General features: G+C 37.0%; 1 protein-coding gene across 7 annotated transcripts in view; it reads left to right on the forward strand.

The window, feature by feature from the left end:
* NSD2 (nuclear receptor binding SET domain protein 2) overlaps positions 1-24,166 on the forward strand; it is a 99,736-nt gene that overhangs the window by 45,141 nt on the left and 30,429 nt on the right. For 6 of the 7 annotated variants that reach the window (XM_039723926.1, XM_039723925.1, XM_039723928.1 and 3 more), the window contains 7 exons: positions 10,152-10,317; positions 13,873-14,039; positions 14,437-14,928; positions 19,169-19,313; positions 20,324-20,401; positions 21,833-21,951; positions 24,032-24,136. In XM_039723926.1, the coding sequence (XP_039579860.1) occupies positions 10,152-10,317; positions 13,873-14,039; positions 14,437-14,928; positions 19,169-19,313; positions 20,324-20,401; positions 21,833-21,951; positions 24,032-24,136 (1,272 nt within the window). The remainder of the gene's footprint in view (positions 1-10,151; positions 10,318-13,872; positions 14,040-14,436; positions 14,929-19,168; positions 19,314-20,323; positions 20,402-21,832; positions 21,952-24,031; positions 24,137-24,166) is intronic. The other variant, XM_039723930.1, reaches the window with a different exon arrangement.

Below are 24,166 nucleotides of genomic sequence, written 5' to 3' on the forward strand. Positions count from 1 at the left end.
TTGCATCCAGTATGTGAAGTAACAGGGCACTAAAGCAGCTCTTTCACCTTTTCAATTTGCTACCTACTTGTTTTGCTAGATTCTGCCATAATAATAGAAATATTATTATGATCATGGACTTCTGGTCATTGTGTAGATTTCTCACAAACCTGATGAATTTTTAATTTCAGCTTGTCCAGTACTAGTGTGTTGTTCCACATATTTTAGAAGCAATTCCAGAATGCTATTTAGTGTTAATCCTGTTTCTGCACTGTGCTGCCCTTTGGGTTCTGCTGTCTTGTGGTTATTTTAGAATAAGGAACCAGAAAAATAGAGGACATTCAAAATATAAATGTCTTGTGAATGCATACAGTGGCATGTTAATGATTTTCTATATTGTTCTCAATTTCATTATTTTTCATTGTAAATAATATTTAGCATATGATTGATTCCTGACTGCTTCTGAACCCTGAGCCAGGTTTCTGTAGAAAAGAGCTGACCAGATGTAGCTAAGTCAAATTCCAACAATGTCAGCATGTCTTGCATTTTTTCATATTTATCATTGGTTCGTGCATTCCAGAGCTTTTCCTATTTTATTTTGGTCTTTTGGGCATTATGGTGGACATGGCAGATGAAGTAAAGTGGTGAGTAAGCCATCGTTGGAAGAACTGACTTCCCTTTACATGTCAGCAGCAGATGGTGTTGAGAGATTAATGGCAGTTTCTGGTTTTATAAACTGACCAGATTTATTGTCAGTTGTTAAACAGGTAATGTCACGATTTAAATGATTTAAAATCTCAGCTTTTCCTTTTCCTCCTCCTGTATTGACCACTATAGGCTGGTTTGACAAGGAATTTGCTGCTTGTTTCACTGTTTTGGGTTGGGTTTTTTTTGTCCAAGATATGGCAAAGCCTTTCTGTTGCTCTGCTCAGTGTTCTGCTTAACCAAAATAATGCATGTCTAAGTCTCACATGTAGCAAGGAGTGAGATCTGCAATTCAGAGTTGTGTTACTTGGATGGATTTACAGGCAGATATTTGGGAAACATTAGTGATTTGTACCAGATGTAATTTCTGGCCCTTATAGCCCCCTTCTGTCAATAAAGAAAGATATTTTGTAGTAACCCTCAGGCAAAGTGTGTAATTTCTGTCCCTTAATGTCTGGCCCCTTCTGTCAATAAAGAAAGATATTTTGTAGTAACCCTCAGGCAAAGTAGCAAAAGCAAAATATTTTGATCTGTCTTGGAGCTGTGGGTTCAGCCTCCTTTACAAGTTTCCTTTTTTTAGGGTGGATTTCATGTAGGGCAAATGAACTTTAGGTTCTCCAAAAGAGGTCTTTGTCCACAGACACTAATTTTATGTTTGTCTATTACCATCTTTCATCATCTTTCTATTATAAATAAAGAGATCCAACGGGGATAACTTATATTTTTGCTTTTTGTGAACACCTAAAGTACCTACAGGAGTTGTGCTCCCATGCATCATAAAACAGTAGTAGCTAAAACTGTATGTAGTCAATAATCAGAAATTAATTAATTAATTCCCTTCTCAGAAGGACGGTTTTTAAAAATTACTATTTTGAAAGCTCACTGGAAGAGGGCAAACTGAATCTTGCTTATATCTTTGTTAAACAAGCCCTGCTGTGCTTGTGTGACGAAGGGAATTTGTGACCTCATAGCAGTTAATGCTAGAAAATCTTGATTTTGTTTATATTTTGCTGTTTTGTTTGCTTGGTAAATAAATGTCAACTTGAGTGTATGTTGTGGATCCTTGTGACGAAGTGAAAGAATTTGACAGCACTTTGGTTATGTGCATCATGATTTTGCACTGCAAAGATTGCCCTGTTTTAATATTCATATGGGGTTGGGGTTTCCCAGGTTTTCTGTACATTTTTATTGCTGGAAATACAGAATGTTTCAGAAATAAGCTTCAGCATTGCCAAGTTAAGGTAATGTCTGTTCAGGAGTTTCTTGGTTGTCTTCCCCCACCTGTCTCAGTTTTTTAACCACTGATTTGGCATTTCATCTGCAGAAGAGGAGGACCTGCTAGGTGAATGTAACAGCAGAACCTGTGGAACTTCTCATGCCTGCCTTTAGGTATGGGAATTAATTTTAAAGGTCTGATCTCTAAAGCAAAGTAGTAATTGGACTATGTCAAAGTATTAGTTAGCTAACAGAGCCCTTCTATGGCAAATAATCATTTGTTCTGTTTAAGCTTAGCCAGCTGCCTTCAGAAGTGTTCTTGTTGAAACAGAAAATGTAGAGATAAATCTCTGACTTCACCAGAAAAGTGTCCTGTAAATCTAGTGGCCTTTTGGCAGTGCTGTCTGGACTTGGGTTTTTCAGTTTTCTGACAATATTAGGATTCAGAACATGTACCCGTGCTGTCCTGGATGTCTTTGAGCTGCCAAGAGGAGGATACCTGTTCACAAAGTGTCTTGGGAAAAATTTGTGAGGGTGTAGAAGAGTGCTAAAGATAAGGTCCTGTTACAGATTCTGATCTTGAAGAATGTGAAACATGGTACATGCAGATAACAAGCTACATATGGATATGGCATTCTGAAAATCTGTAGGTATGCTGAGATGATTTAGTTTTCATTCCCTTATCCTGTGTGAAGTTCATGTGGAAATTGTTCAGAAATAATCATTTCTCATGCCAAAATTCCTCGTGGCTCTACAGTTATGTTTTTACAGACTTCTGTAGCATCTTGTATCCACACTGTCTTACCCAGATACCACATCAAAAGTTTAAACCCTTGAGGGTGGGTGAAGGTTAGATACACAGGGTATAGGCAGAAATCTTTTTCTAATATTAAGTATAAAAGGTGGGTGTATTCATTATGATCAAACATTATCTAGTTTAAATTTCTGAAACATGGAACCTTTCATTAATAAGCCAGTAATTTCAAATTTAGGAGGTCATCTAAATGAAAATGCAGAAATCCAGTAAAACAGCTGAAAGAAACTAATCTCCATATTTTTAAGAAAGACTGAGGGTTGGGAAGTGCTCCAGATCTCACATTTTACTGAATCCATGAGTGATTGAGTCTGTTTCTCTTCAGCTCTTTACTCTGAAAGAAGAGTTGTGTCCAAGTTACTAAAATATCATGTTAAGTTTATGTCTGAAATACTTGCTTATATAGTGTTTGGGTAAAGGAAGATTGATTTGAGTAGACAGATTTCCTTTTAAATGGAATTTTCTTATCTGCTAGAGACTTGTTAATGAGGGAACCAAAGCCAGAAAAAAAAGAATTGAAATGGAACCAGGAGTTTATTGCTTGATTTGAAAGACAAATTTGAACTTCTGTTTTGTTTTAAAATCCACAACCTACATTCTGAATCCCTGTCTAAACTTCAATGAATTTTATTGTCTTTTGTTTACTTTCCCTCCTGGAGAGAAGGGTCCTGCATGGTGATACTCAGCCTGCTGTTCACTAACTGCTTTAGATGAGTTTGTGGGAGGAAATGGAAGAAAAAAACCCATTGTGATAAAACTTAATATGTGGTTCAAACAGCCTCAGCCAGCATGGAAGAGTTTTCAGATCTGCAGTGATTTTCTTCAGCATTTTTTGACATTATTTTATAGCTTTACTCTCTAAGTATGTTGAGAGGAAAAAAATAATCTGGGTTGTGGCAGGAAAATAAAAATACACTGTCTTCTGCAAACATAATTTTTCACATTGTCAGATTTGACCCCCTTTTAGCGATAGAAGAAATTAGGTAAGTGGTTAGTAATGGAAGAAGGATAACTTGATGAAATACATTTAATGTAATTGCTCTCAGAATTGAATTTGGAAGATTTTAGTTAACTCTCTAGTTTGGTATAATTTAACAAGCCAAAAACTTAACCAGCCAATTCAGAATAGAGTCTGTTTGCTATTCTGTTCTGATGTAGACATTTCATGTCCTCTCCCCCTCAGTAGTCTTTACCTCACTGTATATTTTATGAGGTTGCTGCAGATTTAATTGTGCAGATATGGATGCAGTGGCCTTTTGGGAGCTGCAGACTTTTGAATGCTCTGTTGTAGTGTCCTCTTCTGTTTTACTGAAGATGGAACATAAAATTTTGCCTGTTCACTGCTTCTTTCTTTGTTTCCTCATCCTTCTCCATTTTGTAGTAATTCCACATTTGTAGTAATAATTCCACATTTTTCCTTAATATTGTGAGGTTCTGGTTTACTCTTACTCTTCTGCCTGAAACATTCTCTGTAGGCAGTGGTTTGCAAATATGTAATTGCACAGCATTCTCCCATTTCATAATGAACAGAATATAACAAGTGAAAAATACTTTCGCTTTATTCTTAATATATTCAGTTACTTGTTACTTGCTATCTGAATATACTCCCCTACATCCTAGAATGTGGGAGATACTTGAATAAACATAGGGCCTCTCAGGCCCTTTGGGGATAAACAGATTCACTATAATGTGTGAATTATAATCTTTAAAAAAAATTTAAACCACTTAGTCAGTGGGGGTTGTGAGGATACTGTATAGGCAGAATCCCATAAAATGAGACTTAAGTTGCAACATTTTTTATTTGAAGCAATAGTACATAGAGAGGAGTTTGCATTGCTTTTGATCAGCTGTAGTTGTAGTTTCGGGGTTTGAAGTGGTTTGAGTTGATGAGATTTTTGTCACCATTCACAGAGTGAGAAGCAGCCATTTCCCTGTGGGATGACAGGGTGTCACTCTTGGGGACAGTACCTGCATCCCTGGCTGCCTTGGGCTGAAGACTGAATGTGGATTTGTCTTTTGGCACATGAAATTCCTGAATTTTTCACAAAACAAGAGCTTTTCTAAGAACATAAATATTTGTTATTAAGAACATAACATTTGTTATGGTGGTTTTTTTGAGGAAGGAAGGACAGCAACAGGGGCTGCTGTCCTGTTACTTTTGGGTTTTTAGATTATAATGTCCTTAGTCATTGGAGAATGCAAGCAGTAAAATATTACAAAAATAATATTTTCTGTTCTGTTGCTCCCTTCTTCTCCAGACACACCAGCCACCTCTCCTGAATCTCTGAAAGGAATGAAGTTTTTTCTACTACCATTTCCTTAGTTCTCTATCTGTGCTGATAGACAGGGAAGACAAAACAAAATATTTTCACTTTTATTTTCATTACACAGGTCTATGGGAATCAATAGGAGTTTTGGCTGACAAAGCACAGCACAAATAGATAGTGGGAAGAGAAAAATAATGTGGATTTGGTCAGCAACCAATCTTAGCTTTTTCCATAACAAATCTTATCTTTTTCCATAGGAAAAAAATAGGTTTGCGTGAGTTTGTGTGCTCTAACTTCAATTCAAAAATTCATTTTAATTGTGTATATTCTGTTTAGGGCCCTTGATTATTTTGGTTTGGTTTCTTTGTAATGTGAGGAGCTTTGTTTTTATCCTGGCCTGCAGCTGGACCTCCAGCAGTCTGTGTTTGCAGCAGGGCCTTCTGCTATAGTGAAAGTGGAAGTTCTTTGCTACAGAGTGAAACTGAATTGAAAATGAAAACGGAAATACCAGATATCTGCAGCTTAAGCTGTTCAATATGTACTTCCTAGTTACATTACACAGAAAAGAGCATTTACTGTCTTCACTTGTCTTAATGGTTTGTACTTTTTTGTCCAATATTAAATTCTTAGGATGTCGTGAAGAGTTGAGAACTTCACCAGTTCTCAACATTGTTCTTTGTATAATCCCTTTGTGACAATTAGCAGAGGAATTTTTTAATGATTTCTATAGCTTTTTTATGATTTCTGTAGCTTTTGTATGATTTCTATAACTTTTCAAGTTTATATAGTTCTTTGATGTTCCAGGTAATTTACAATAATTTTGAAGGGTTATAATTCCTTGCATATGTGTGCACATGAACATATACACACAAAATTGCTGAAGTACACCCAAAACACGACTGAGTACTTTTAAAAGGGATAAAATAATCTCAATCTGACACCACCTAATAACCCTTCTAGGTGAAAGGAGAAACCTTTCTTTCTCCCTTGTTTACTAAACACTCATCATGGTGTTTTCCTAGCAGAGTCTACAAACAAACCTAAAGCTCTCCATGCAGTAAAGATGCTGTCCTTAAATGAGTTTGATTTTGGTCATTTTAAGATACTTTTAAGCTTTGAAATGACCTATTATTCATGGTGTGTTTTTGTCTCATCATATTCAGGCAGGTTAGAACTAAATGGAAGTTGATTGGATTTTTTTGAGCAAATGCAGCCAAAGTTAATTAAATACTAGTGTTTTCTATGGCCAAGCCATTTCTTTGGGCTGGTACAATGCTGACAACAGTGTTGTGAATTCTTGTCAATCTGCCTGTCACTCATTGCCTGTGAAAGTGCTGAGGGAATGACAAACAAATCTGTCATACGTTAAAGAAAGAGGAAAGGCATGTTAAATTTTTGTTTTATTTTTCAGTCCTTCTCAGCCTATTGCATCTGCTTACCCACATGAGTTTTTGAGGATGCTGCTTCTCCTCTAGTCATAATTTCTCAAGGGAAAACTCAGTTGCTGTAAAGGAATTACTCAATTTTCAGACTCCACATCCTCCTACACAAAATAAACTTGAAATCCATCTAGCTGCCTTTCTAAGCAGTTGTTTCATGACTCCAGAAAGTCAGGAATTTCAGTGCCTGCCATCCTGAGTGGTGCAAAGCCAGTGGAATGGTTCGTGTAGCCAGTGTCAGGATTAGTCTGTGTGGGAGTCATCACCTCCACCTCAGCACTGCCCATCTTTGTAAATTCTCTGCAGTCTTGTGTTTGAAAGGGGAACAAAATCCTCAAATTCCTTAAAGTAGAAAAGTACTCTGATCCCAAGCTGTTTACTTCTGATGTTTACTGTAACTGGTTTAAAGTTTGGGAATTCCTCAGGCTGCAGAGCTTGCTTATAATTAAGGATGGAGAGGTGAAGGAAGTTCTGCAATTAAATGGTTTTAATTCTGGCAAAACTGCAGTTAAAGGTAATGGGATGGGGCATATGCAGGGCACTCCAGACTTAGCAGTGACAGAACCAGGGAGTGTTCTGTGCTCCTCTGCAGCACAGGAAGCCTGTTGACTTAATGGGTAGGAGATCTAATTACAAGTGAGACCAATTTCAAGAATAAAGAAGTCATGAAAAAGACACAAAGGAGCAAAAATTTGAGGGGAAGGCATTTTGAAATAGTTTGATTTTGTGAGATCTTCCCTTTCTTTACAGTTGTGTTCTAAACCAGGAGTTTCCCATCTTAATTTGTTTAAGTATCATCACAGGAGGAATTGGTCAGGCTGGCAGGAGGAGATGTTCCCTGCATTCTTCTTCCCTGCATTCACCCAGCCCACAGGACTTCTGGTGCTTCTAGTCCTGCCTCTCTATCTTCATGGGTGCATTCAGATGCCCTGTGCTGTCTGACCACATATTGTTATGAGTTCAGACTTCCCTAAACAATTTCTGTTTCCTTTGGGAGGAAAAAGAAACTGCAAGCCGAATTACTTTTCTTCTATACCACTTTGTAACATGACAGTGATCTCCTGTTCTTTAAAAATGCAGAAAATACAAGTGTCTTGTAAAGGAGCTTCAGTCCTCAGTGTATGAGAAGAGAGATACCCTGAGGGGATTGGGTGGCAAATTTGTTTAGAAATAATTTCTTTCCCCCATCGCATTAATAATTAAAATAGGCCTACGTGAATGCTGAAGTAAAATCTATACATGTGTCTGCATTTGGTTTGCAAAAATCTTTCTGAGAGGGAGTATTGAATAAAGTGTTGGTGTTCTACAGCTGCATGTCCAAAGTGCATGCCAGGAACTGCACCTCATTGTTTACTGTTGAGATGCCTATGGAATACATCAGAGCAATTCCCAGAATGAGAAAATCAAACTAAACCAGAATGGTGTGGGAAAGTGAAATGGAAGTGAGCAAGTGGTGATATTTTCTATAGACTTCTGAAAAATCTCATATGAGAGCTCCATGGATATCGAATGCTGTGCTGTATTTTGCCATTCTTTTAAAGTATGAATGTTTTATCAATAGAAAAAAAACATAAGTACATCAAGCCCACCACAGATAAACCTTACAGGTTTTGTCAGAGCCTCTCATTTTCAAGTTTTTTTTTATCATGATCCAGTATACTAAAAGAATTCTGGGCATTTTTAGAATTTTGTGAAGTGCTTGTAGACACACTGGAATGTGATATTCATCCCTGTACTGCCACCCCTGTTATATTATGCTGCAGTTAGAAGCACTGCTGGAGCCTTTTCGTTATTCCAGCCAGCTCCCTCTCAGACTAGAGTCATAAATCTTTGTAGCTTAGTTGCACTTTCTGAAGAATACAGGGAGTCATAAATTAAAAATGAGTTTCAGACTCCTGAGTAACTTTCACATTTCTGAAAAGTTGATTCATTGAAAAAAAAAATCCATCCTTACCTCTTCAGCTGAAATGCTGAAGTTGGTTTGTTGTGTTAGGATTAATGTTTTTCCAGACCTGCCCCTGACATATGGACTTCTTAATTTTGGGCTTTTAAGCATAACTTTTCACATCATGTTTAACTGCTAGAAAGAGCATTTGATTTTTCGCATCTGCTTGGAACCTTCTAGGTCTGTTGAGAGTGCTGGACTTGAGGCAAGCTCGCAGGAGGGGTTTTCAGCCACTCTTAGAGAATCCTCAGAGAGCCAAAAACCATGAGACATGGGAATGTAGCTCTGGCTGGAGTCACATGAACCAAGTCTGAATTCATCAGAAAAGCTGAATCACTGGATGAGTAATTGTCCCTAGCAATCAGAGGACATGGCTTCATGTATGTTTTCCAAGCAGAGATTTAAAAGCTTTGAGAAATGGATTTCTGAGTACTTTGAGTTTTAGGGGTTTTGACTGGATGTACCTCTCTATGTTTGAGTTGCAAATAAATCTCTATGCAGTTGCAGCACATCAGAGATTTTAGTTATTTGTGTTTGGAATATAATGGGTAATTATTTGAGAGTATTTTCTGGATTTGAAAATATATACAAGGTAAAGTGGCCTACTCTGATTCAGCATAAATGCTTCAAGTACTTGATTCTAAATTCTAGATTTCTGCTTTCTTAACTGTCTTCTTTCTTTCCTCTTGCCACTTTTAATTAATTTTAACTGCCTTCTGCATGATGAGCTGGTATTATAAAAGATGAATGCTAAATGTTGCATATAAATTCAGTACTAGAAAATTAAAAAGGAGATTCAAAATGTGTGATTTTGTAAAATATGTGATAGGTCTGTGATGGGATACCTTCTGTGCTTTTTTACAGAGTTAGTGCTTACCTGGATAAAGGTGCACTCTATTTATATCAAATAGAACAGATGAAGCCAGAGAGACAAAATACAGCTAACGCTGTGAAATGGTTTTAGTTGGTGAAGAGATGTCTGTGTTGCTGAACTTTGTTATGATGTAGTAAAAATGTGTCTATCATAGGGGAACATAAAGCACCCTTGTAGCTAAACCTATCCCTTGAAGTGGAAATAGTTCTGTAATTGTTTTCCAATAGCTAAAATAGCTTTACAGCATCAATGGAGCACTCACAAACTTTTACTGTTAGAACTGGAACAGAAAAAAATCTCACAAAAGTATGTGGGAAATGGTTCATGTTACAAGTTCTCCGTATGTGAAAAAACAGCTGAAAGATGGAGGGCTTGGTGTTTTAAAACTGGTTATTTTTGTAGTTTCTCTTCAGACATAAAGACAGTATTTCAATCTGTTCTAGTCTGGGGGTTTTGTTTGGTTTTGGTTTTTTGATTTTTTTTTTTTAATCTAATATTACATTTGTGTGTATGGCACTTAACTTGATCAATAATATTCAATACAGAGGGAGGTTGATTTTTCCACATCTACATCCAGTGCTCAGGTAATGTATTTGAAATCAAATTAAGCCTTCCTGATGGTCTCTCAGAAGTTACTTGAAAAGATCAAGGCAAACCACAGCTTACTTCCAATATTTCTAATTAAATAGAAAACTGTAACTGGAATGTGGATTTTTTTCACTGTTACAGAACCAAAACTATGGCTTAAAGTTTAAAGTTTTCATTACACATGAAATGCAATTATTGTTTACTAGCAAACATGACAGCATTTTATTCTTATGAACTATTTATTATTTTCCTCCTTCTATTACCACTGGTGCATATCTGAACAAAAGATGATGATCAGTTTGGCTTTTCTTTTTTTCTTTTTAAGGCTTCTTCTAAGAGAGATCAAACTCAAAGTACCATCAAAGAGGAAAAAGTCCATCTGTTGAAGTATAATATAGGAGATCTAGTGTGGTCAAAAGTGTCAGGTTTCCCATGGTGGCCGTGTATGGTTTCTGCTGATCCTGTTCTCCATGCCTACACTAAACTAAAAGGTATGTCGTTCAGATTTCTTCAGGTGTACAAAATGATTGCTTTGGAAGAATTCTGTTCTTCATCTGTGCAGTTGATCAGCAACTTGTTGTCAGCAGGAATGTTAAAATCATGTAAATGCTATTCTTGAGCATATAGCTGTCTTTTAACTCAAGTGTTCTCTGAAAGATACCAAAGTTGTAAGCTGTCAAACTGTGTGGAGTCTTCTTAAAAAAAATGAAAAAACCCAAACCTAACAGAGTTTTTTATTGTTTCTGTGGAAATGCTTGGTAAATTGATACAGGGTAAAAATTTGATTTAAGCTGATGGGAATTAAATATTACTGATGACTGTGATTTACTAAAAGCAATCCATAATTCAGGCAGCTAAATTTTCTCTGATTCATGGAGTCAGTAATGATATCTACAGACAATATTGGTTGATTTTAAATGCAAAAACTACCAAGTGTTAATGAAATTTTTAGGTATGAATCTGTACAATTTCTTAATCTCATTTGCACCTTTGTTCTCTTTTCTGATACCTGAAACTTTTGATGCTTTAGTAGTAATAAATATTTAGACTACACATTAAGAAAGAGTTGGAAGGGCTGAAAGCAGTGAAGCATTGGAGTGGATTGCCCAGAGAAATGGTCTGATCTCATTCATAGGAGGTTCTTAAGAACAAATTGAATTAATATCTCTAGAATTATAGCTAGATTCAAAATTGGTAGTAAACTAAATGGCTTCTTGAGAACCTTTTCAAGCATTCATAATACAATTTTTAGAATGGTTTTTATAGACTCCTCAGACAAATTTTCCTTGTAGCAGTCTTTCAGAGTTTGGATCAGGCAGTCCCTATCATTTTTAGTCTCTGGATTATTAGATCTATTTTGACATAAAGAGATGGATTTTGAGAGTAGTAGAGCTGTGTATTTGTTCCTAACAATTGCTCTGTTCCTTGAAAGGAGCAAGGTTTATGTTCATTATCCAGAATCTTCGTAGTGCATCTTTATCAGAAAATATAGAAACAGACCCAGGAAAACCCAGTACCAAATGTCTGAATGCAGCCTGTGGAGCACAAACAGAAGGAAGGGCCCACCTACTTTGTAATGTTCATTTCCCTCACTTTGAAGTAATGGGAATGATGGTGATTTCTCATGTTTGCTCTGCAGTGGGTTTGGGCCTGCCTTTTCCTTGAGGAGTTTAGTCAGAGTCTGAGCAGCCATCCTGACTGCTAAATGCATTCTGATGTGTGTATTTCTATCAGTAGGTATTTTCAGTCTTACCTTCCACCTACTCTCTATTATTTAGGCACTATCAGAAGTCTCTTCTTGCAAAAAGAAAAGGTCTTTTATCAGGGAGCAGTAGAAACACTGAGATATGTCTCTGTATTTCTCATTTCTAGGCTTAGGATCAAGTGTTTATAAGCACTCTGAATTTCTGTATGTTGCTACTTGATTTGATCATTCAAGCTGATTAAGCTTCATAAAAACTAATAACTTTCAACTTGTGGGAAGTACATATTTGTGTAAGAAAGTCTGTGCTGGGTCTGGCTAAAGCTCCATCTCACTCAATATGCTGTCTCTGGCTGTGGTCAACCACAGATGCTCAGATACAGAGAAGCACCAGGGAAGTGGTGGGTTCCCAGAACACTCTCCCAAACTGCCAACAATTAGTTGCTTCAGGATTCTGTGGGCTAAAAATTAAGTTTCCCTATGTAACAGCCATTAATGATTGTGCCACTATTTTATCCAGGAGCATTGGTAAAATTAAACTCTCAGAGGATACCTGAAGATTCACCAGTGGGTTCTGTGACTCTAGTGGTAGGCACTATGACTTAATCTCCTTAATTAGGCAATTACAGCTGCCCAGCATTACGGTGCAGAAGGAGCACAGTGCCTGCCTGCTTGGCAAATGGGCTCATGGCAGATCTTTACAGGAGGTTGGAAATCTAGGCTGTGGCACCTCTGTATGCAGCCAGGGCATCCTGGTAAAATAGACAGATTAAGTCATAAGAGCTCTGCAGTCACTACTTAAACATTTTCTTGATGAGCACAAAGTAATTGCTGTGCAAGAGAATTGTTCCTGACTACACAACACTGGAAAATGTGTTAGACTACTGATTGGATGTGTGATGGTTACAATCCCAAGACTTTCCCTCTGCCCTTCCTCTGGATCCTCATGTCTGATCTCAGATGAGTCGCTATAGTTCTTGTAGTTCTCATAGATGTTTTTTATATATAGTGTAAGTTTGTAATTGTTATAAAACATTACATGTATATATTCAAATTTTTGCCCATACCATTAATTAGGTTGATTTCATATTACCCTTCCAGATGCCATATTTTACAAGATTAATCCCCTATTAAAATAAACGTTGGCTGAATCATCATGAAAAGAGAGTTCTTTCTAGCTCTAGAAACCCCAAAAATAGAGTGTGAAGCAATCCACTAGATCTCTTTGGTGACTAAGCCTGAAGACATGCAGTGTACGAATAATGGAATTCCTGATGGAATCTAGACCTGGTTTGAAGTCCCCAGTAGCACAGAATTGTGGATGTTATTTGTACCTACTGGGTGTCCATCCTTCCCTGAGTTTGTCTGCTGCCCAGTCTGTGTGTTGCACACACTGGTGTGGTGACACTGGAGGAACCACACCTACTGTAGGCAGCGTATTTGATCCAGCAGGATTGAATTTGCAAACACAGAAGTGCAGGTTAAAACCTTTTCTATTTTTAAACAAGACCACAATTTGAACACTTAGCAAACCTACAAGTTCTAATCAACAAGGTGTTAGAGGACATCTTAAGTGTGATCTCTTACCTCTGCCTTTTAGAAATTCATTGTTAACTGAACCCTTTGATGAGTTTTGAAAGTGGTTTCTCCCCCCTTCTCTGTAGAGTAGCTGAGACCTTTGGAAAGGAAAGGTTGTATGCCTGTATCATATCACAGTGAGATAGTGTTCCTCTTGTTTTTCTAGGGGGAAAAAGGAAATATTTTTAGTTGTAGAAGAAAAAATGTTTCTTATTTAGATGTCAGAATTGTACTCTTATCATTCCATTCTCCCTTCTGCCAGCCAAATCCTTTAATGATTTCTTTGATTCCTGAAAAATCTTGATTAATATGAAGTTTTCATTGCAAGGGTTAAAACCAGATGAAATATGTGTCTCTGTTTAAGAATATCAAAAAATAAACTTCAGGAGACAGAGAGGAGGCTGAGTGCACAAGCTCTCCAAGCTGTGGAACTTCCTCAGTGTTCATTGAGAATTGAATGATAAATTCATTTTCAGAAACACCCAGACCTACATGTAAAATTAATATACGTGGAAAACTGGCAGGTGATTGTAACCTCGCGTTAATTTAGCCAAGCATGTTCTTGCTGGGAATTAAACTATTGAGCTTTTGGGTCAGACTTCATAAATTATATCTTCATAAACTCTAACTTTTTGAAAAGTTATCCAGTTTTTCTGTGCTTTTGTTATGGCAACTGCAGCAGCTTACACACTTCAAGTCTGCAGGGGCTTACCAGAGTGTATATCTATAAATACACTTTTTGTTGTTTTTTTTTTTAAATTTTCAGGACAGAAGAAGAGTTTTCGTCAATATCACGTTCAGTTTTTTGGAGATGCCCCAGAGCGAGCCTGGATATTTGAGAAGAGCCTGGTACCCTTCAAAGAAAAAGACCAGTTTGAACAATTATGCCAAGAAAGTGCAAGACAAGCCCTCACTAAATCAGAGAAAATAAAGGTAAGATGTTACCAAATCAGGCAAGATTTGAAGCTTTTTATTTTAGCATTACAGAGATGTAACAGATATAAATAGGTATTATTAAAAGGGTGTAATAGATACAAATAGGTATTATAAAAAGCTTTAAGATGGCTTGTTTTAGAGGAGCTTTCAGTCTTAAATGTCATTTATAGATGCAAAGGATGGGGAGATTTATTGTTTGTTACTTAGTAAACATGAGTACTCTTCTGCTTTGTCATGGATTCATCTGTGCTACAGTAGTATCAAACACAGCTCCATTTGAACTCTCAATTACAGACCTGCATGACAATAAGTCTCGTGGGGTTGTTTGATGTTAATGGCAGCATTTTGAAATCCCAAGTGTGCAGAGTGCTCACGGGGCTGTCTCCTGTTGCAGATGCTAAAGCCGGTGTCGGGGAAGCTGCGGCCGCAGTGGGAGATGGGTGTGAAGCAAGCCAGTGAGGCAGTGGGAATGCCAGTGGAGGAGCGCAAGGCCAAGTACACCTTCATCTATGTCAGGGACAGACCCCACCTGAATCCTCGAGTGGCAAAGGAGGTTGGCATTGCCGTGGAACCCTTGGAGGAGATGGATGAGTCGTCCTACTCACATGAAGAAAGCACTCCAAATCTGAAATCAATGAAGGAGTCTGGCATTCCTAGCAAGAGGAGGAGAAGGACATCAAAACTGTCTGCTGCTGATGATATGCAAGAGAGCAGTCAGTTGGAGGACAAGAATACTACTCCTCAAAAGTCATCTGAACAGGCAGAATCCAAAAGAGGGATAGGCTCCCCTCTCAATAGAAAGAAAACTCCAGCATCTACTCCACGAAGCAGAAAGGGCGATGCAGTATCTCAGTTTTTGGTCTTTTGTCAGAAGTACAGAGATGAGGTTAGTCTCTTTTAGCTGTTATTATTGTTGATTGCCTCTTCTCATTTCTGTACGTGGAGAAACTACTTTAGTAAACAAAAATTAGTTATTGCTGCACAATCCATAATATTCTGGGTTTCACAAGGTATCCCTGCATCAAATCTTATTCTAGACAGAAATGGAGAAAGAAGGGAATGTGAGCAATATAAACAAGATAGTGATAACTGCTTTTGTATTTCGAGCAAAAGCTGTGTTAGTATCTTCCCACGTAAACCAGTAGTACTTTGTATAGCCATATTTTGTCTTCAGTGTATGTACAGTGTAATACATATGCATACATAATATGCTCAGGCGAATATAGCAGAGATTATGCTCTTCATGACAATCTGCTTGTAAATAGCTTTTACATTCTTTCTGAGGACATGGCTCAGTTGATACTGTGTGTTCCCTTATCTTTGAACACCTCAAAACTGAATTTACTTACCCAGAACATTTTGCTGAGCTTCAAAAGAATCTGCTTACCAAAGCTTGTAAAAATCACTGTCAGTATGTGGAACTTTCTGGGACAGAAACCAGGTCCTCATGAGGCACTTATACTCCAATACAAGGTAGAATAAATAAATATCTTATTATCAACACTTTTTAGGAAGACCTAAAAGTGTAAAAGCACTATTGCTGGTGTAGCTTATTACTTTAAAATCAGGATTAATAATTTTTCTTCCTCACAACCTTTTGCTCCATTTACAGTACTGTTCCACAATCCGAAGCTAGTGTGATATCTTATGTTTTATTGTACTATTACATATTGTTCACAGAAGGATCAGGAAGTTAGTGCTGACTTTGTCATACTCTTGCTACTGAATGGTTGACTTCATTATAGCATATTTGTATTAGAAAAGAATTAATAGGTGCAAACTTTATAAAGAAATATTGGAAAGCAGATTCTGTTGGATGGAAGTCAATTAGTTGTGGTTCAACTTGGGGTCTTACTAGATCCTTGAAACTTAAGCTAATATTGAGAATTAAAATGAGCACAGTGTTACATAAACCTTTTGGTGTCTTTGGTTAAGTTGAGAAGAGCATTGCAGTTTCCTGGCTCTGGAAAGGAAATGGTTTTGTAGCCAGACTATTAAATACCGATTTGGACATATTAATTATGAAAAGCTGTGTGGGTAAATCATCTGTCTCGTGTTGGAGACACATGAGTTCTATTCACAGTTTTTCTGTAAGTGACATTGCAAGAGGGAATTTCCTTGTCCTTCAATGTATGTAGCAAGAAGTCTTTTGCAATACTGAGGGATGTACAGTTGTTTCTCTGGAAGAAATGAGATTATGATGGCTAGCTTTATGGACTCTTAGCCAAACACACTTTGCAGAGAAGAGATGTGCTGAGTCTCTGGTATTTCTATTTTCTGTGCCACTTATCAGGCTTTGTTCCCTACTGTGGTTATGCTGTAATTCTCAAATTAATAGATAGAAAATATGAAGACCATTAGAATATGTGAAATTGAGGAAGTACTTTTTCTTCAGTGTCATTTCAGGAAATTGAAAAACTTTCTTAAACTTGAAATTCTCACTGATGATAGTGGCTAATGTTGCACAAAATTAAGTAGAAGGAAGTAAGTTAAAAAATATTACGTATTTTTAGAAAGAGGGCATCCTGCCATTTCTGCCTAGAATACCTTTTAATAAGATCTGTCATAAAAACCCAAATCTGCCTGAATGTGTGATCCACTCTAACAGGTACAGAAACACTTCTGTGGGTAGAATGAAACTAGGTTGTGAAAGCTGCAGATACCTCTAACTGATCATCAGAAGAACCTGTCTTGATTGGAATTTGACTGGCAAAGTGAGGAAACGCCAACTTACATATTTATGCTTTTTGCTTTCATGTTGCTTTTAAAATGGCAGGTTCATGCCATTGGTGGAAGGTGGAAATTCTAATCTAGGATTTGGAGTGTCCCCTTCTGTTAGGCTTATCTGGTTCAACCTGCATGACTTTCACCCAGAGTTTGTTTTGTTGTGTTGTAGATGTTCTGGTGTTTCAGCAAGAGGGATAATGCTGGCTAAAAAACAAACCTGGTTTTGAGCTGCTTGTACTGGTGGCATTGGAGAGTTTAGTGTATGGCTTTCTTAGTGTTTGCATGTAGAAACTGAGAAAAAAGGAACCTTACAGACTTAGAAGAGGCTCTCTGTCCTCAATCTTGGGAAGGGATGGAAGTGAAGGGGTGGCTGAGGACTCCTCTGGAGGTCCTCTATTAATACCAAGCTCTCTTAAAAGTAGAGCCATTTCTGCTGTGTCTTGCTTGGAGCCTGGTCTGTGTGGTAGTGAGATTCATATCTTGGTTTGATTTTGTTATTATTTAACTGCTGGAGAATGTTTTTAATGATTTAATAGACACACTTCCCACATCCCTGAGGGAGGTGCTGAAAGCTTGGAATGCTTTTGTGGTTGTAGTGATGTATTAAGTACTTTGTGCTGTTAACCAAAGGTGTAAAGATGTATTTTGTACTATTGTATTGTGTGCTTCCCCTGTGAAAAATACAAGGCTAGTAAGCCTTGGAAGGAAGTGTCTGACTGGAGATAAAGGTATCATTCAGGTGGGAGGCAGAGAGCTACACTGTTTACATTAATTGATTTGGGCCTTGAGTCTGCTGTGAGGAAAATTAAGGAATAGTTTCACTAACATGGAGACTTTGGAGAAGACTACTAAGCATTTATTTTCCTTGGAGGTCTTATTTGCAAGGGTCCCTTCACCCTTAAGAATTCTGAGTGTCTTTTCCTTGTCATTCCACAGTACTGCTAGTCAGCTGAAAGTTATTCTTATTCTTATTTTGTTGAGACTGGAGGTAATGTTCATGTGTATCTCATTTCTCTGAATATATCTAGTTATTTCTTGGAGAATTAAATGGCTCTGTGCCCTCATTGGGCACAATGACCTGTACATTTGTGACAACAGTAAAAATTGATGCTAATTTCATATCCTGAAGAAGTGAGGTTTGTGGAAGGGGGTATCTTGTGGGTTTATGTTCCTCCCTTTCAATAATGTGAATCCAGTTGTTGGATTTTAATCAAAATTGAGTAGAGGCTTTCGAAGGTAGTTGTACTCCTCAAGCCTTATGCAGATGGATTATGCCAGATAGAAATTCTTACTACAAGACAATTCTTACTACTCTACTAGGAGAAAAATTAAGCATGGATTTCCATACTAGACACTGACCAGTGAAAGGAAGGTGCTGCAACTATTTTAACACCTGGAAAAGCAACAGTCACACTTACATCCTGTTTGATAACAGGAAATGTAGTTTTAAGACCCTAAATTCTAAGAAATTAGGTTTAATCATTTCACCTTACCAGAAAAAATTCTGTATTTGCTTTCTTGACTGTTTTTGATTTGCTCTGTGTTTTTGGGGTATCAGTTGCATCACTTAGGTAGGATTCTGTAGAATGCTGGGTAATGAGATGAGAAGGATTGTTTTTAAATGTACTGTTTCATTTCTGCACAAGCATACACTTTTTTGACTTGTATGATTAATCAAACCTGATTTTCCTTAAGCAGAAGTAGGGTTATACTGAAGGAGTTTGGGAGGATTTTTTTTCTTTCTTTTTAGTACTCGATTTTTTTTTTGTTGAATATACCTCCAGAAACTCTATTAAACTCCATATTGATGGATATTATGTGTCCTGCTTATAACATTAAAAAAGATGCACAGCTTGTGCATTCCTAGTGTTCATATGCATAATACAAAAATGATGAATCAATACAGGAAAATGTTGCAGCAGATGCTAACTTATGTAAATCTCTGCTGAGTTAGGTGTACTGAGTTCCATGATTAATGTGTTTTGGTCTGAATTGATGGATTTCTTTCTAGGCAAAGGTATATTTCAGTATTGCTTGCCTGTCATTTGTGGATCTATATTTAAACTTCATTGAGCATACAATACACGTTTTTTTGAATGCCCACAGGACAAGGTTTATACTTACTCCACTTGCTGCATTTTTTGAATGGTAAAAGGCAAATAGATACTTCCAAAATTAGTGTTAATACTTCTGAATATCCTAGTCAATTTTTTTTTAAAGACAGAGAGAGAAGTGGCTATTCAAAGCAGAACTGGATACAGTAGGTTTTATTCCAGTTCTGTCTACAGCAGAAATATTAGATATTGTTTGCATCCAGTTTTCCAAAGTGATGGAAGTGTGTACACCTTTCTTTCCAATGGTCACTTTTTTTTAATTCAACCCTATTTCTGCATGTATAGGTGGTTGCTGAACATCCAGATGCTTCGAGTGAGGAGATTGAAGAGCTGCTGGAATCGCAGTGGAACATGCTTAGTGAAAAACAGAAAGCTCGCTATAACACAAAGTTTGCCATAGTGACCTCTCCCAAATCTGAAGAAGACTCTGGTAAACGTAAAACTGTGCTAGTGTACTCTAACTAAATTTGATATACATAGTGGCGTTAAACTAAGCACATATTTGAGACCCTGTAGGGAAAACAGCTTTCCCTGTTTTCCAGTTTTAATTCTTGGTGTTTGTGCCAATAGCAAAGGAATGCCAATGGTTCCAATAAACGCAACCCATGAAGTCTACATTTCTTGCTCATTGTTCTGAAAAGTTGTTCTATGTAAACCTTCTGCTGTTTAGACATTGCTGATTTCTCATTCTTCTTCTGCCCATAAGCAGCTGCCATTGCATCCACTGCTTGTTACAAGTGGATGGTGGGAAGATGAAGAGTTAACTGCTAGTAAAATTTGAGATGTTGTTTTTATAGGACAGTTAGAAACGGTTTAAAAAATTTAATCAGTGCTACACCTTTTCTTCATATATGCCTAAAGTGTATTACTTCACATCATCGTCATCTCAGGAAGAACTATTCCAGACTTTATTCTGTACCCTTCAGCCATTTGGCATTTTGTTGTGCTACTCAAAGTTTTTAGGACTTTGTGCAAGTTTGCAAATACTTTATTTTTTTTCTCCTTGTATTTTTGTTGCTTTTTTCTGGTGTTTGTTTTTGATGAACAGTCTTGATTGTTTTCCAAAATATTTGAGGGGGTTTGGAGTTGCTTACTTGAGAAAGGAGGAGGAAGATAGTTTGCCATTTGCGTGAACTTTATCAAATTTAACTAGCTATTATTTTTCAAATTTAAATAGCTTTATAGCACTGTAAGAAGACTTATATGGAAGTATTAGAAGCCAACAGGTGCTGCTTTGGGCAATGACAAGAATGAGAGGGAGTGTTTGAAAGTTTGTGAGACTTGGAAAAACTTGTATAAAAATGGCAGTCAGTTTTGTTAACTGTGTGTGTGTGAAATAACATCATTTTGTGGAAAATTGAAAAGTTTTTAACTTTAAATTTTAAGTGTTAAATATTTGGATATCAGTTTAAAAAAAAACCACGTTCTGTATCTCTCAAGGTTCATCATTGAAGAATATTGGAGAGGCCAAACGTAAAGTGTTTCAAGACTCACCTAAAAGGAGATCAAGATCCAGAAGTAATTGAAATTTGTGTTCTGTGCAAATAGCTCATCATTATAAGTAGATGTTGAGTGTATTTTTTTATGTAATCGCCCACGTATCATAATCTCTTTATTTTATCTCAGATGTTGTCTTCCTTGACGTTAGAACTTTAATGGATCCCAAATTAAATATCTTAACACTGTAGTGCTGAATTTTGTTCACCTTCCTCAGTGTCATATTGCAAGAAATGTAATTGAAATTGTACCTGTACCAGGTGTTTCTAGTACATATATTGTGTACATTTATAGTTACCTGCAGATGAAAATGTCAGTTCACTTGTTCCCCATCTCAAATCCTCTTATATCTTAAACTTGGAAGAATGTTGTGGGATTTCTTTTGCTGGCTTTTTGTAAGTAGCAGGTTCTCCTGGAGCCATTTCAGTCTGCTTTGTGGATTCAGTTGGATCATAGAATATGTCCTAGATTGTTTAGATAAGAACATTAATTTGAAAATGTTCCATATTTTCAAGTTGCTATGTTTTTAATATTTACAGACATTTGTTCCTACTGGAATAGAATGCTTGTAGCTGTAGGGCAATTTTCAGTTAACATATTTGTGCCCCTGGAGCTTGAAATTTTCATGCTAATAATACTCTGTAGCTTCATAAACTAGAGAGTACTGGAGAGTCTAATTATGTTATCATTTCATCTTGATGAAACAGACCACTTCCCAAACCCTCATCTATCTTTTTGAGGTGCAGACAATAGTGGAACCTGTGGCAGGGCTATGTAGATTACTCACTGACCTTTTGTATTTAGCAGCTGCTTGAACTTTACAGTGAACAACCATCTAAATACATAAATAACTTTGTGGTCTAAAATGGCCAATGTGGTTCTGTTCATAGGATTCTGGTTCATAAAGGCAAGGGATCTTTTGGTCTCGTGTAAAATACAATCAGCTTGTTAGAGTCTGGAATTGCCATAGCAGAAAGAGAATTAATCTGTACAGATGGTGATATCTTGTCTTTTTCAGAGTCCCTTTAATAGATGTCACCACTTAAATAGGCTTAAGGAGGACACTTAGAAAGTAGTTTTAGTAGAAAGACACTGTTATAAAGTGGCAGGAGAGTTAGAAGCTGCACAGCTCAATCACATGCAGCCTGATATATGAAATAAATGTTGGGCAGTAACATTGAGATCTTAAACTAGTGCTTGCATAGGTAGACTTATCTTTGCAAAATAACTTGAGTATGGGGCAGTTGATTTAGATTTGTTCTAGAGTTAGTCTTCAGCACCAGAAACCAGACCCTAAGCATTAAGAGGTCATCAAACTGTGTTAATGTTTAACCATGTTTTAAAAATAATGACTGAAAGAAAAGTACCTTAAATAACTAGATCAGTTCAAATAATTTCAAAGTGGGTTTTAGATTATTTTTCATGTGAGTTTCCCCCATCCCCCATCCCAAGGTAATTTACATGGAAATAAAAGAAACCAAAAAAAGAGGACAAAGGAGCCTACAGAAGATTTTGAAGTTCAGGAAGCACCTAGGAAAAGACTCAGGATGGATAAACAGAATAATCGGAAGGTAATTATGTCATTGGTTTGTTGGGGTTGATTTATAGCAGCACCAGTCACATTGCTGTAGTTAAGTTTGTCAGCATTTCCATTTTCAGGATTAAAAAAGAAATGCCTATATATCATACCAAACTGTTGTCAATATTCAGAGATCCATGTCAGCTTACCACTGTGGGATTTTTAACTTTGGTTCTGAGGATGGAGGTAGGACAAGTTGCACTTGCTACTTAAATTGTTTCCCAAAGGAATGTGCAGAGGGAGGCATGACCTCTCTGTGTTGTTATGCTCTGTAGTTATGTTTCTTTCCTCCTGATTTGGAGTTAGTTTTATCAGAATATAAAAGAAATATCTTTAGCCAATAGTTATTTTAGACAAAAGTCAGAAGAGAGGAAAGCAGGTAAAGCAAAACAGAAGAACTACTTTCCACAAACAGGAAGGCTATAGGACACTTTAGAGTGGAATGCTGAACCTTTTCTTGGGTTAGAAGACTGCAGTAAATTTATATTTCTGCAGTAAAAGTATATTTATCACACAAATTTCAGGCTCCTTTTCTGGTTAGCTTGCTTGTGAGAATGAGAATTTTCCTTACATAGGTCACTATGTGTGCAGACACAGCACAAACCTTGTGGGGGCTCAGGCACAGGTTGATTTAGTCATGCATGTAGAGCAGTGAATTTCATGGGTTTTACTTGTGAGGAAGGCTTAGCTCACACGTGTGTTCAGGTGTTTTATTGCAGTGTCATACTGAAGTGTGAGTACCATAGACCTAAGTTCAGAAATTCAGTGGTGTACAGCAGTCAAATGAAACAACCTCATAGAAGGAAAGAGGTAGTACATTTATTTTTTTTTAATGAGTTGTGGAGGTCTTATTTGTAGGTGTCAGTTTGTTGGTGGGCTGGTTATTTTGCTACTTCTGTTAATATTGTAGATATTAAGACAACTTGTTGTCTTTGAGTTTAATATAAAAAAAAGAGATTTTCAGATAGGCTTAATGAGCTGATTATCAAGGGACAGAGATAATTGTTAATGTTGTTACCTCTGGAGAAAGAAGGGCCAAAACTGGTTTTGGCACTTCTTGCTGGAATGGGTTAGTCATTGCATATTCATGTGACTTTCTAGGAGCAGTTTTTCAAATCTTTTTAAAACTTGCCTAATTTATTTGAATATACTATAATACACTAGGTGCATGGAATAATGAAGTTTACTTATTATAATTAATTCCTCCTATAAAGTCCTTGTTTTGACTGTTCTAAAGGTACTTTCCTGTCCCACCAGCATTTGCACCCTACAATTATCCTGCATTCTCAGAAGTGGGATAAAAGGTGGTTGCAGTATAGTTCATGCATGAGAGGTTCTGGTGTCTTTGGTGCTGTGACACACATGTGAATATACCAGCAGGAAAATAAATAACTAAATCAGATGAATGATCCCCATAGTGTTCATGGCATTAATGGCTGTGAATACCACTGACTTTATAATGTGCATTTTAAAAATGTTGTTATCTCTCTGGTCAGTTTATCAGAACTGCTTTCAAGGGGTTTGATTTGTGTAAATATTAGGTGGTTTGGAAACTAAATGCATATAGCAGGGTTGTGCTCCACAGAAAGGTCAGATCTGGTTTACAGTTTGTTTTAGGAATTCTCTCATAGTCTTATCCCTGCCTTCACAATCCAAAGGCACTTCCAGCTGTATGTGCTGCTGCTTAATAGAACATTCAGTGAATGACAGTGAAAATATCTATGTAATGATTCAAAAAAGCAAACACTAACCATGCACCTTCTTTCTGCTATTCCCAGTTTACCTGCAGGCTTTAGGAGCAGTCATTTTGGGTAGGAGGAGCTTTGATTTCGTGACATTTTGCTTCTTGCACAAGAGTTGTGGGTTATACTCTCCCTCTGTCCTTAATTCTTATTTACAAAATCAGAATGTTTTCACATAAAGTAATCAAGCCATAAGTACCCATATGGAAGTTTTGAAAAACTAATTTGTTTGTTGTTGCTTTGATGTATATAAAATGCACTTTAACAAAATGGGGGTTCTGTAAAGTGTGCTTGAAATTTAAGAATGAACTATCCTGTACATTTTCACAGAATCACAGAATCCTTAGGATTGGAAGGGGCCTCTGGAAATCATCCAGTCCAATCCCCCTGCCAAGACAGGGTCATCTAGAGCAGGTTACACAGGAATGTGTCCAGGTGGGTTTGGAATGTCTCCAGAGATGGAGA

Source organism: Passer montanus, unplaced genomic scaffold, assembly GCF_014805655.1.
Source record: "Passer montanus isolate IOZ18808 unplaced genomic scaffold, ASM1480565v1 scaffold51, whole genome shotgun sequence".
NCBI classification, from domain to species: domain Eukaryota; kingdom Metazoa; phylum Chordata; class Aves; order Passeriformes; family Passeridae; genus Passer; species Passer montanus.